This window comes from Panulirus ornatus, chromosome 31 (assembly GCF_036320965.1).
Source record: "Panulirus ornatus isolate Po-2019 chromosome 31, ASM3632096v1, whole genome shotgun sequence".
Taxonomy (NCBI): Eukaryota; Metazoa; Arthropoda; class Malacostraca; order Decapoda; family Palinuridae; genus Panulirus; species Panulirus ornatus.
In genome coordinates, this window is record NC_092254.1 from 2,397,452 (window position 1) to 2,409,682 (window position 12,231).

Sequence of the window (12,231 nt, forward strand, 5' to 3'; positions counted from 1 at the left end):
AAGATTGCATTTATAACTAAAGAGGGGTTCACTAATCCTTATGATATCATCAATCAGCAACTTATCATAATACATCTTGCCAAATACGAAAAGGAAACATACTCCTCTTTAATTCTGACACTCAATTTTACACCCCTTTCCTTTACAATTATGATACTTCATTCATTCTATCATCAGGCACTTGACTACTTTTCCATACTCTCAAACACATTTCCCAGGTCAACTTCAATGCAGTTTCACCTCCACTTTTCCATACTTCCAAACGCTTTTCCCAGGTCCACTCCAATGTAGTTTCACGTTCGTTTTTCCATACTTCCAAATACACTTTCCATATCCAATCTGCTACAGTTTCACCTCCACTTTTCATCATCTCATTCAACATTCCTTTATTTCCCCAGCTTTTTCATCATTTTAGAGTTTTAGTGCCCTTCTTACTTTCTCTTCTGTAATGTCTTTCCTAACTCATATTTCTTTTTTCTATCTCCTTACAAGTAATTCAGAAAAGAGGTGGATATACAGAAGATAGCTGTGGGAAATGAAAGTGTGTCAAACAAATCTGGGATGCTAGTACCAAAGGATGATTGTAAAAGACAGAGTATTTTAAAGAAATGGCTAGAGATAATATGATAAACAAATGTCTATTGGTACTTTAGGAATAGAATGAAACCTATATACAAATCAAAATCCCTTTGGTTTGCTAGAGGATCCCTGAAGCTTCCATTAGTGATTTTGGAATAAACATAGTCTTTATATTTAAATCCTGAGAGTCTCAAAAGTTCAGATTCACAGGTAAAATTCAACATTTTTCTATAGTTCAGCAAACAGTTTTGTGTAAGACAGTTCATGATATGCGATCTGAACATTAGCAAACAGCAAATTTTGCTAGCAAATCAGGACTTTTGAGACATCTTATCTTAAGGAACAGACCATTCATGTATACTATGAGTGACAATGGTCCTAATACTCTTAGGACTCTACTCCATACACCCCGCTACTTAAATTATACACATTAAACACATCTATTTTCAGTTTCCTTTAAATCCTATTTGCCACTACAAACCATTCACATTTGCTCATACAATTATCATTCCTTGAAATTATTTGAGAATCATGCCAGCCATTTCCAAAGTTTTCTCAGAAAGCAAAAAATGTAACTAACCTGATGCATTTTCTTTGGTGAGTTTTGTTCGGTGAGAATCTCAAGGGCATTGATAACTGCCTTAGAAGCTCTACCATGAGCAAGCACATTAGGAATACGACCATACAAACCCTGTAAAGTGTTGATTGCTCGAGCAACACTCACACACCCAGAAAAGTCACCCTCCAGGAAAGCATCTCTGAAAATACAACATAGATTAGAATAAAACATATCCTAAATGAATTTGTAAAAAATACTCTACAGACCCCCAAATTACGAAAGGAATTTCTCTATAAAAATAAGCTTTGCTTTACATACTAACAAAATAATAGTATGCTATAGAATTCATGGGAGGTTTACGATTAGGGAACACCTACCAGTTCAATGATTTTCTTATATTCTTCCCTAAGTAATAGTACCATGACAGAGGAATGGTGAACACTTAAAACTAATTGGTGGAATTTTCACAGGGAGGCCTGTTTGTACTGGTCAGTTATAGAACAAGAAAGTCCCATATAAAAAACTGAATTATAATATTAAGAATTACAAAAATTAAGATAATTAAAGAGCAAAAGAAATTTTTCCAATTATCTAATAGTTAGGTTCTTTATAATGTATATAAATGCCATAAAATGTAACAGCAGAAAAAATACAGAGCTAAAATTACTCATAACATGTGATTTATGAAAAAAATGAACTCCTTAACCATCTTCTTAGTCATATGACTGATGAATGAATCTTAAGGTTAAAACAAATCAATAGATATGCCATACACAGAAATCAATGTATGTTTTTTCACATTACTTTGTAGGCCTGCAGTAAAAGAGGCCTGTTGCACTGCACCAACTGCATTCATGTTAAATATGCCTCAGCATCATGAACATTTATACAGATGAATTTCTCAAATCCGGCAACCTTTGGGGTTGAGCTGCTGATGGATTTCAGAATTTTCTGAATTCTGAATACCCATGCTGCCAATGGGACCTAACTGCATGTCAGAGAAATCAAGACTTACCCTGTGAAGTTTTTTCCATATGTTTATGAAAGTTTTGAGCTACATTATTAACACAGAAATGAGATACTGTACCAAACACAAATTCTAGTTTCTCATCCAGTGTGAAGTAAAAGGTTAATAAAACCAAGCAGAGCTAGATTTTTCACATCAAATATTTCCTCTATTAAGACAACCGATACAAGGTTAAGAGGATATGAACTATAATTTTTTGGACCTACCTGAAGAAATGGGTCATCTCCAGGGAAAGTAAGTCATCATCAAGAGGGATGAAGTCTGGCGTAAATTCATGGAGCATGACGACTCCATAAAGACCCTCTTCTTCTAACAGACTCGTCACCCAAGACACAAGGCGAGGAACAACCACTATGTGAAAGCTGGTTGAAATACCTCAAATGAACAAGTAACACAAGGCTGACTTATATGAAAAATACATAACATAATGCTAACTTTATTTTGAGTAAATCTATAACTGATGATTACTGCACTAATTCAAAATCCTATGGATTAGATGGTGCTAGTCCACTGCACAAAGTGATTTAAAAACTACTAATTAACTGTAAAAAATGAAATTACACCTTAAGTGGCATGTCGCATAATCATCCATCATTTGAATGATTACTGATCAAACTCTTTACTTCATCAAACTATTATCACAAACTGATTATAGTCTCTCCTACAGTATACTCAGCAGTGTATGTTTAACATATACAACATATGAGGTTACAATGAAAATAGAGGAGAATGACACCATTCTGATGATAGGAAGAAATTCACCACAGTACATATTTTACACCGCAAATCTCAAGAACCTACTGGATGTCTGGATGGGATAGCTTGTCACTGTGCACATGGTCGGCCACATACTTAAGGGTGATGAGTGCTGGCCTCACAACATACACTCGCTGAGCACTCTGTACAGGGGGTGGCAGGCGCTCCAAGCGGTACATTTTCTCAACCCCATGGCTCCTACAGAATACACAGAAGAGCAACCATAATGGCTTTTCTTTCATTCTCATGTCTACTCATCTAAGACTATTTGTACATTTCTTTGTCTATTCATTCCTCAGTATTCAAGATGAGACCAATGTTTGATGAAAATGATTAAATTCGACATATCTTCAATAAACCAAACAATTTCCAACTATTCAATTTCCCAAGTGCTTACAAAACCCAATAAATAACACCAACATTGAAAGCCAATACACTATCAGCCAGCTGAAAAAAAATATCTCCAGATAGCACAGATTCTTCCTTCACAGGTACAGGCAACTGAAAAAATATAATCTCACTGAGATAAGAATGCAGCTCTTGTTCTGCATAGTCTGTAAATACAGGTTTAGCTGATAATATTAGAGAATTCTAATGTATATATACATGGCTGGCCCAAGCCTTTCTGTGGCCCATTCACCCATCAAACTCCCCACTAAATCATGAACTCTAGGGGGACCTGGAGCATGTCCCAGGAGAAATTTGAAAATTTAAGGTGTCTAGGATAGCATTTCCTGCATACTAAAGACAGCCAAATAATGGCTGGGGCTAGGTGATCCCCCTTGGCAGTCCAGGCCCTTACCCTCTGAACATATTCAAAGAGCTGGCCCTATATATGAACATACCGGTAATGATATTGATAGTAAGAAGAATATTTACCGATACAGCCATTTGTCAAAAGTAGAAAATGGAAATAAGTATACTATAATTATAATAAGCGAGTAAAGGTCTTTTAGCAGTAAGTCGTGATTTGTGGAGGGATATAAATATAAATGAACATATATATGAACATTCGTTAAAATTAACCAGGACATATCAATGCTGAATATCAATACATGATTCAGTGATAAAAACATACTATATCTATATACAAAAAGACGATTTATGCATACAAGGAAGCTAGTATAAAAGTAGGTACCAAAAATATGCAGGACCATATCAAGGTATAACATTTGAAGCGCCATCAGAATTTTCATCCATAAACGTAGCTGTTGAGGCTTTTACTTGTGGTTTAGTGAAGTTAAATTAGGTTAAATGGGGATAGATGGCTATGTTAATTCAAGGTAAGCTTAAGAATATAAAAATTTTCCAAAATTCAATGGTTGGATTGTTAAATTATGATAGATGGTTAGGTTAATTCACAGTAGGTTTAAGAATATAAAAATTGTCCAAAATTCATGCCTAACATGGTATCCCCTTTCATGAGACAAAAAAAATCCTGTCCAACAGTAATATCAGGTGCATATTGGCCTGTTTTACATAGTATGCGGGTTGCTCACTTTACAGCTGGATGCGCCCTTTAGGAAACACGTAATTCTATTTGCCCAAAAAAGGTGTTTTCTGCTTTTATGGAGAATATATCTAATAAAGAAGTTTCCTGAAGTACACAGACCCTAACAATCCACAATAATGGTGTCTACGTCTACAATAACAAAGGCACAGTCCTGCACCTGATCATGCGGCACATTTCAAGCACAAATATTCCTATCATGTGAACTAGAAAGATAACATCGACGTCTCTCACCACGTACATGATAAGTCTCCTGGTGCGCAGTAACGCGAGAGGAAAATCACATCCACACTGAGGAACCTGAAAATTATCATGTTCTCTAATCTTTCACCTGGCCAAATCTATGGTTGCCAACCTTCCCCTGTAACTCAGCTCTCTTACTTGCTAATACAATAGTTTTTGCCTGCCTCTGGATCCTTTCCAACAGATCTGTTAGAGAAGATCCAAAGGCAGGCAAAAACTACATATAAATGTAGTTGTCACAATGACCTGTGTGCTCTCGTGAGCTTGTCTGCCTGTACACCAGAAACCGTGATCTGTACCGCTACACGTGTTCTGCCACTGCTTCCCACAGTTTCTGTGTAGAGACCAACCATACGAGGAGTGACCATTATGATATGTATCTTCCTTTGACGAAAGACTGGAATTCTTTTCCGTCGCTTGTATTTCACTCTTCATGTAACCTTTCCACCTTCAAGATACTTGCAAATAGGCCTATAATTTGTAGGCTTAAAATCCTCGCTTTCTTCGAAACTAACTTCAGATGTTTAGCAAATATATTCTGCACATTTAAAAGTTATACTTTTGCTATAAACAGGAATACCTGCAGGCTCAACTGTACCAACACAAATCATGAAACATTCAACTCAGCCCATTATAAGTATCTTGCCAGGAAGAAAAGGACAACATTAAACCACGACAAAGACGACCACCTCACCCCAACAGCTCCACAGTCGTTAACATGCAACGCATCGGCACACAACTTATCTATAAGTCTTCATTAGAATGTTTCCAGCGACATAATTCATTATATTCATACCAATGATGTAATGAATAACTATATCAAAAACGCAATCACATAAAACCGAAGGCGACGTCTAATTCATTTACAGTTAGGTAATGTCTACTACAATATGGCATCACGTCCATTACGCAATGGCTGACGGGGTTAACCATTGCTCACTTAAAAGTCTCTATTTCGTAGGCACCACCACCAAGTTAAAGCTATGATGAGGTCGTCCATTACCCATTATTACGTTCTTTGTACGTACACCAATCCTCAGCGATCTTAATCTACTCCAATATTCGCTACCTGAAGAAACGACCGAATCAACTTTATCCACGATCCCCCCATGAGAGGAAGCCTCTATCAACCTTCCACCCTCCCCCTCCCATTATGTCATCACATTTGGCAGGAGGTGAGGTCGTGATTACAAAATAGGATTATGGGGATGATATACGGTAATTTGCTTCCATGTCAAATACCTGTGGATATTTCTCCTGGGCATATAATAAAAGCCCTATATACCACTCCACGGTTTATCTTCACTGCTTCATTTGCTATAGTTCAGCTCATTCCACTCCATATACAACATCAATCCTGTTCATTCTATCTAGTAAATGCCTTTCATATTCCTAAATGTTCAGGACCCAATATCCCAAAGCTTCCTTAACGTTATTAAACTATCTCCTACTCACTCAATCCTTTCTCCCCGCTCTTTCAAATATCTTAACACTTAGTCCTCTTAGAATAAGGTGAACAATCTTACAATAAATATATACGACTCTAATGATGATCTAATTACTTTGTAACTTTATGTGACAAAAAAGGTATCCTTAGGATTTGATTTTTAGAGATTGACTACAAATCCTAGAAACAAAAACCATTTAACAAGATATAGTAATAGATATGAACTAACAAGCACCACATAAAATATAATTGCATGTATTCCATGCAAAGTTGCTACATCTTTTAATAAAAGTAACTATTTAGTATGTCATTTTTGGTACAGCATATACAATACCAGCTTATCAAGTCAATTTCTACAATACATCAGATCTACATGACAATCAAGCAAAGCTTTTACTTTAGTAAAAGCTGAAAATAACTTTCTCCAAAAAGTAGCAACCAAAACACAGTTTCATTATAAACAAGTCTATTTAACACATATGGTAAAAGTTTACTCTATATTGGTGTTACTATAGACAAAAATTCCATAAAATCACTTCCCTCATGTTATAGTTTTGTCACATATCATAGAGGAAAAATTCAGACTAACCTGAGAAGTGTTGCTCCTGCAATACGATCAAGCATTTTCATGAGATCTCCATCAATAATCAAATCTTTGGCACCAGGAGCATCCTCTAAAACTCGCACAAGGCGATTACAGCTCAGGCGACGCAGAATTTCTACATCTAGCCCCAGAGTCCGAGGCTGAGACATATTGGTTTTGTTTATGGCACTTTATCAACTCAAAATCATTAAAGCCGTTCTTCCCTCCTTGTCTTCGTAAACATCATTATTATTGAGTTTTTCGTGTTGTTGCACTTGCTTTCAGCATTTGCTTGAATATTTCACCACACTGCTGTTGCTTTAATAAAGGGGAAAAATAAGGGAATTATTTGAAAACTTACAGTATTTGATATTTGTCCTATGTAACAATTTGAAGATCTGCACTCAACATAGTAAGTTACATTTTCCTTGGTCAACTCTCCTCATAGCTCCCCCCATCCCTTTCTGACACATACACCCTCTTTGTTAATCTCTGTTTAGTAAGGATGATAAGCACATGAAGAGATATTAAGTTGAGATTTTTAAGACTTTCTTTTGTCAATCATAGTGTTACAAACAAAGCTATAAAACTAACACATGTAAATAGAATTAATTATTAGTATATCTGTTCTGAGTAAATTTTCTTCTCTAATCTTATTTCACTCATAGTCTACAAAAGAATGTAACCTAAGGTAATCCAATTACATATATGAAATACTTCTGAGGGAATGAATGCTGAAATATGCTTTAACTGAACTCCTGCAGGTGCTGTACTAAAAAAAGTGTATTACAAGAGGCCTAGAGACGACAGGTCTTCTGAAATGGCATACTACAATTGGTTGCATACCCAAATCTCTATGGATGTTACATAGAATTTCCTCAGCAAATGTAAACTTTAAAGACGCAGAGGAATTGACTAAAGGAAATCGAAAGAAAGTAGATTTCTGCTATACATATGGCATTCGTTTTAATGAAAAGTACGTTTAAGACTTTATGGATTAAATGTCTTTTTCATTTTTTCTTCAAAATAAACACAATGCCAACGAGAAAAGTTCACATAATATTCTGAAAACGATCAACACTAATGGAATAGTTTTAATAACTAAACGATACAATAGTTAAAATATTCTGTCTATTTCAAAATTGTATTACTTGATAAAAAACTGTATCAAATTCACATTGCTAAGTTTATGGGTGAGAAGAGCACTTCTATTTTCTTTCCATTTTACAGTGAGTTTCTCTTTTCGCTCATTTGTAAAATTTACACGAAAAGGAACGGATGTAGAGTCCATTTATACAGAAAGTGAACCTAACCCACTAATTTGTTTACAATGCTCAGCTGATGTCTGCGATTCACTAAAATGTTGGGCTATATTTCGAAGCCTTCAAAAGTATCAAAAAATAATTAGATAAGTTCGTCTTTATTACGTTTTATTTGCATGTAATGTTGTCAAAATACTAACTATGAGAAGTACATATATGTTATAATATTTTCTCTTATATCGCGTTTTCTCTTCTTTTAGATTTTATAACAATAATAATTAAAGTAATTACAAATAAAAATCATGGAGCAAATGGTCAGTAGTATAATAGATTTAGTACACATATGAATAAATTTCTGCTTGTTTTGACATCAGTTATAAGATTTTGGGAATAATTCTAGATAAGAATATTATCTAAGAGAACGTTAGTCATTTAGCCTCAGTCTGAAGTTGCTGTCAGGAAGGAAAGTTGCTACGCCGTTTTTGTTATGTAAAGGCATGAAACTGATATAATTTACTGTTTTCCATTCGCATATGTTGGCATACTACTCTTATAACCCCTGTTTGTCTACTTTTATGGTTATTGATATATTTTAAACCGTTATTTATAAGAAATTTGCGTGGGAGAGGAAATCAGCTGATACGAAGAAATGTGGTTGAGCTCGAGTGCACTTATTAACTTTATATTATGTAATAAATGAGTGTTGTGCGGCCCCAGTAGCCATTTGATCAGATCTGTGACTTGGATACTACGTTATCCTTGTGTTGCATGTCAGTAGGAATAGAAATAAGAAGGGATTGGATAGCAGTGAATATTAACGTGTTTAGCAGGTAAGTGGGCAGTGTTGTTGTGTAAGTGTCCAGTCAACTGGGTTAGTCACGGCCTTGTAATTGGCTGGCAGTACACACGTCCCCAAGTTGTCTTGTGCTTCAACATTCCCAATGAGGTAAATTTAATCTTTTAGATAAAAGTCTATTTCAGCTCAGCATTGACACTAGCTTTGGGAAATTGATACGTATGTTTTTGTTTATGCAGTTCATTCTGTTTACAGGAATATCTTTAAATGACTTATTTCTTTTATCTTTCATGTAGGGCAATATTGAATAAGAATAGTAAAATATTAGGGAAGTATGGGTTTATTTGATATTAAGTATAGAATATTTTGTAAACAACAACAGGAACCTTATAAAAACCTTACTTAATCTCCTTTATAGCCAAGATTCATAATATTCTAGCTGAAATGTACACCACCAAAATGGCAACGGATCTCAAACAGATGACACAGCAAACAGCCATATGATTCCTAGCTAGAGAGGAATGTAATTGGTTTATTGATATTGTTATATGTATTAGCTGAGGTTTTTACAGGATCTGTTGATGATTTACAAGTGTATTACCTACTTTTATATTAGTTATCCCAACATTTTCTGATATGCTTAGCCTTATTGCTTTTTTGATATTATTTGAAAAAATCTAAGATGACACAGCACCTGGCCATGTAATATTTAGCAACAGACATATTTGATGTTGGTAAATTTCTGGTACCGTTACTAGGTGAGGTTTTAGTTGGTGCTGTTGATTTTTTTCATTGACAAGGCTTTACCTGTTTTAACCTTAACCCTTCATAATCCTCTGATATCGTATATATAACGCTTAGTAGTATCATGGTATTTAATTTAATCGTATATGGATTATACTTGGTGATGTTCATAGTCATGCACTGTAGCTGCTGTTGTATTTTCTAAACACTTCATTTGCTTTGCAGAAGAAAATCACATAATATCTAAAGCTAACTGCAGTGGGGAGGCAAAGTATACTTCTACAAAGGATGTTTGATGAACTTGGAACGCCAAATAAGATTTAGCTTTGTTTCTCAAAATTATCATATGTCAGAGGTCTTAGTGGTGCATGTGATCTAGTAAATGCATATAACCATGAGGAAAATGAAACACAATAAGTTCGCAGGTGCATTTTCATGGAATCACATCAGCAGGGGAGATACATTAATGAGATAGAAGACATAGAACAGTCAGTTGATATACAAAGGAAGAGACATAGCTGAGACACCATTGGTAAACAAGCATTTACCAATGGCATCTTTGCTGCGTCTCTTCCTTTTATATCAACTGACTTTTCAGTGTCTTCTTTCTCATTTTTGTATCTCCCCTGATGACATGATCATTACATGAAAGTGCACTTGGGAACTTTTTGTGTTTCATTTTACTCGTGGATATGTATGGTTTTCCTGGTGCTATCTCGCTGACACTGGGAATGGCAGTACTGTTTTGTGTGGGGTTGGGTGGCACCAGAAATGGAGGAAGGCAAATAAATATATGTACATGATTATATATGTGTAAGTCTGTATACATTATTTTATTATACTTAATCGCTGTCTCTCACGTTAGTGAGGTAGTGCGAGGAAAGAGACAAGGAATGGCCCAACCCACCCACATACACATGTATATACATAAACGCCCACACACGCACAGGTACATACATATACATTTCAACGTATACATACATATACATACACAGACATATACATATACACACATGTACATATTCATACTTACTGCCATCATCCATTCCTGTCACCATCCTGCCATACATGAAATAGCATGATCAACATCATCATCATCATCATCCCCCCCCCAGCAAGTTAGGAAAAGACAAAAAAGGCCACATTCCTTCACACTTAGTCTCTAGCTGTCATGTGTAATGAACCGAAACCACAGCTCCCTTTCCACATCCAGGCCCCACAGACCTTTCCATGGTTTACCCCAGACGCTTCACATGACCTGATTTAATTCATTGATAGTTCGTTGACCCCGATATACCACATTGTTCTAATTCACTCTATTCCTTGCACCACGAAAACTCTGTATTGATCATCCCTACATAAACATAAACGACCATAGCCATATCAACGTATTCTTCACGTGATTTAACCCGAGTTATGATTGTTTGGGCAAATTTACGTTTTCTACACCAACTAGTTCTTTATTGGTTTCTCTTTCCTTTTTGTAGACTCCTTGAAATGAACAGAAACTGAGTCAGCAAGGTTCTTAAGCCATTCAGGGTAATAGGTATGAAGAGGATTTCCTTCCAGTTTTACAATCATTGCAAATGGGCCAGATCCTGAAAAAAGAAAGTCATAATAGGGACAACAGATGTCTAGAATTATGTATTTATAACATTTTCTTCACCTTTTTTAATTTTTATTTGCACCATCTTTGACCACTTTTGGGTTCATGCCCACCCCCTGTGAAAAATAAGCTTTCTGTGGCTAAAAGTTGGTAGGTCAATGAAATCACTTTTGTAGCGGTCTGTTACTGGCTGGTGAGGGACCTGGAATTAGCAAGTGACTGTTTTCAAGTGAAACGATAATGACCTACAGAAAGCCAGTGTTCCACACCAGACAGATTGTTGGATTGAAGGTCCTAACCCCAGAATTTCTTATGCTTGCTAGGTACTTTTTTAGAGAATACATTTTTCAAAATTTTGAGGAGTGAGTGGAAATACATGATGTTTTTGGTTAGTGAATTAGTAAAGAATATCCTGAACTGTATTCAGTACTCTCAGATTATGAATCATGAGCACTTTCATTTGATGCCTTACTATTTTTACAGTATATCTTTTTGCAGTGTTCCTTATCAGTTAAGAAACATGACTCGCCTCTCTCTTCATTTACAAGATTGCACCTTGACTTTCAGTAAAGTCTTTCTAAGCATCCAATCTGACATTGCCTTTCTTATTGGGTGATGGTGACTTTCTTTTCTTGCAGATTAGGAATTTGAAGACAGAATAAAGAACAGTTTGAAATTCTAAGATAATTGTTCCCATTAAGATTCAAAAATTTTAGAATTCTGTCAACAAAAAAGCAAATATGTCCAGTGTAAGATGGGGAGCTCGATCTTTGAGGCGACTTTTGTCCATCAGGAATGCCAAGACTTTAAATAGAAATGGTAAGTTTCAAATTTAATTTCTTTAATAAGTTTTGTCTCCTCTGTTACAATATTAGTTTTTTTCTCTCATTCAGTCCTTGAATTCTAACTCATTTTATTTTCATTTACCATCAGCCTGTCTGCCACATTAAAAGTATGCTCAGATCATTTGTTCGATGATGGTTGTTGATATGGATGATAGGAGGAGTTGCAGGAAGTGAATTTTATCTTGTGACCGTGACAACGACAGTATAAGAACATGATGTTTTTCTAAGGGGTTGATATATCAAGTTGGATATATTGGGATTCCACTATTTTATT

The 12,231-nt window shown here is 35.5% G+C and overlaps 2 protein-coding genes across 13 annotated transcripts in view; one reads left to right on the forward strand and one right to left on the reverse strand.

The window, feature by feature from the left end:
- LOC139758679 (vacuolar protein sorting-associated protein 33B-like) overlaps positions 1-8,061 on the reverse strand; it is a 14,736-nt gene extending 6,675 nt beyond the window's left edge. The window contains exons 1-5 of one of the 7 annotated variants that reach the window (XM_071680275.1): positions 8,022-8,061; positions 6,711-7,022; positions 2,967-3,119; positions 2,372-2,527; positions 1,160-1,337 (exon numbers count right to left, since the gene is read on the reverse strand). In XM_071680275.1, coding sequence (XP_071536376.1) covers positions 1,160-1,337; positions 2,372-2,527; positions 2,967-3,119; positions 6,711-6,874 — 651 coding nt within the window. In that variant the 5' untranslated portion in view covers positions 6,875-7,022; positions 8,022-8,061. Of the gene's footprint in view, positions 1-1,159; positions 1,338-2,371; positions 2,528-2,966; positions 3,120-4,672; positions 4,901-4,920; positions 5,834-6,710; positions 7,023-7,855 lie in introns of those variants that run through there. The other 6 variants (XM_071680270.1, XM_071680271.1, XM_071680273.1 and 3 more) reach the window with 6 other exon arrangements.
- A 304-nt stretch (positions 8,062-8,365) lies between these two features.
- The window catches only part of ClpX (Caseinolytic protease chaperone subunit), a 32,096-nt gene continuing 28,230 nt past the window's right edge, over positions 8,366-12,231 (forward strand). For 2 of the 6 annotated variants that reach the window (XM_071680283.1, XM_071680287.1), the window contains exons 1-2: positions 8,366-8,461; positions 11,751-11,931. In XM_071680283.1, coding sequence (XP_071536384.1) covers positions 11,853-11,931 — 79 coding nt within the window. In that variant the 5' untranslated portion in view covers positions 8,366-8,461; positions 11,751-11,852. Of the gene's footprint in view, positions 8,462-8,582; positions 8,797-8,816; positions 8,913-11,750; positions 11,932-12,231 lie in introns of those variants that run through there. The other 4 variants (XM_071680285.1, XM_071680289.1, XM_071680286.1 and 1 more) reach the window with 3 other exon arrangements.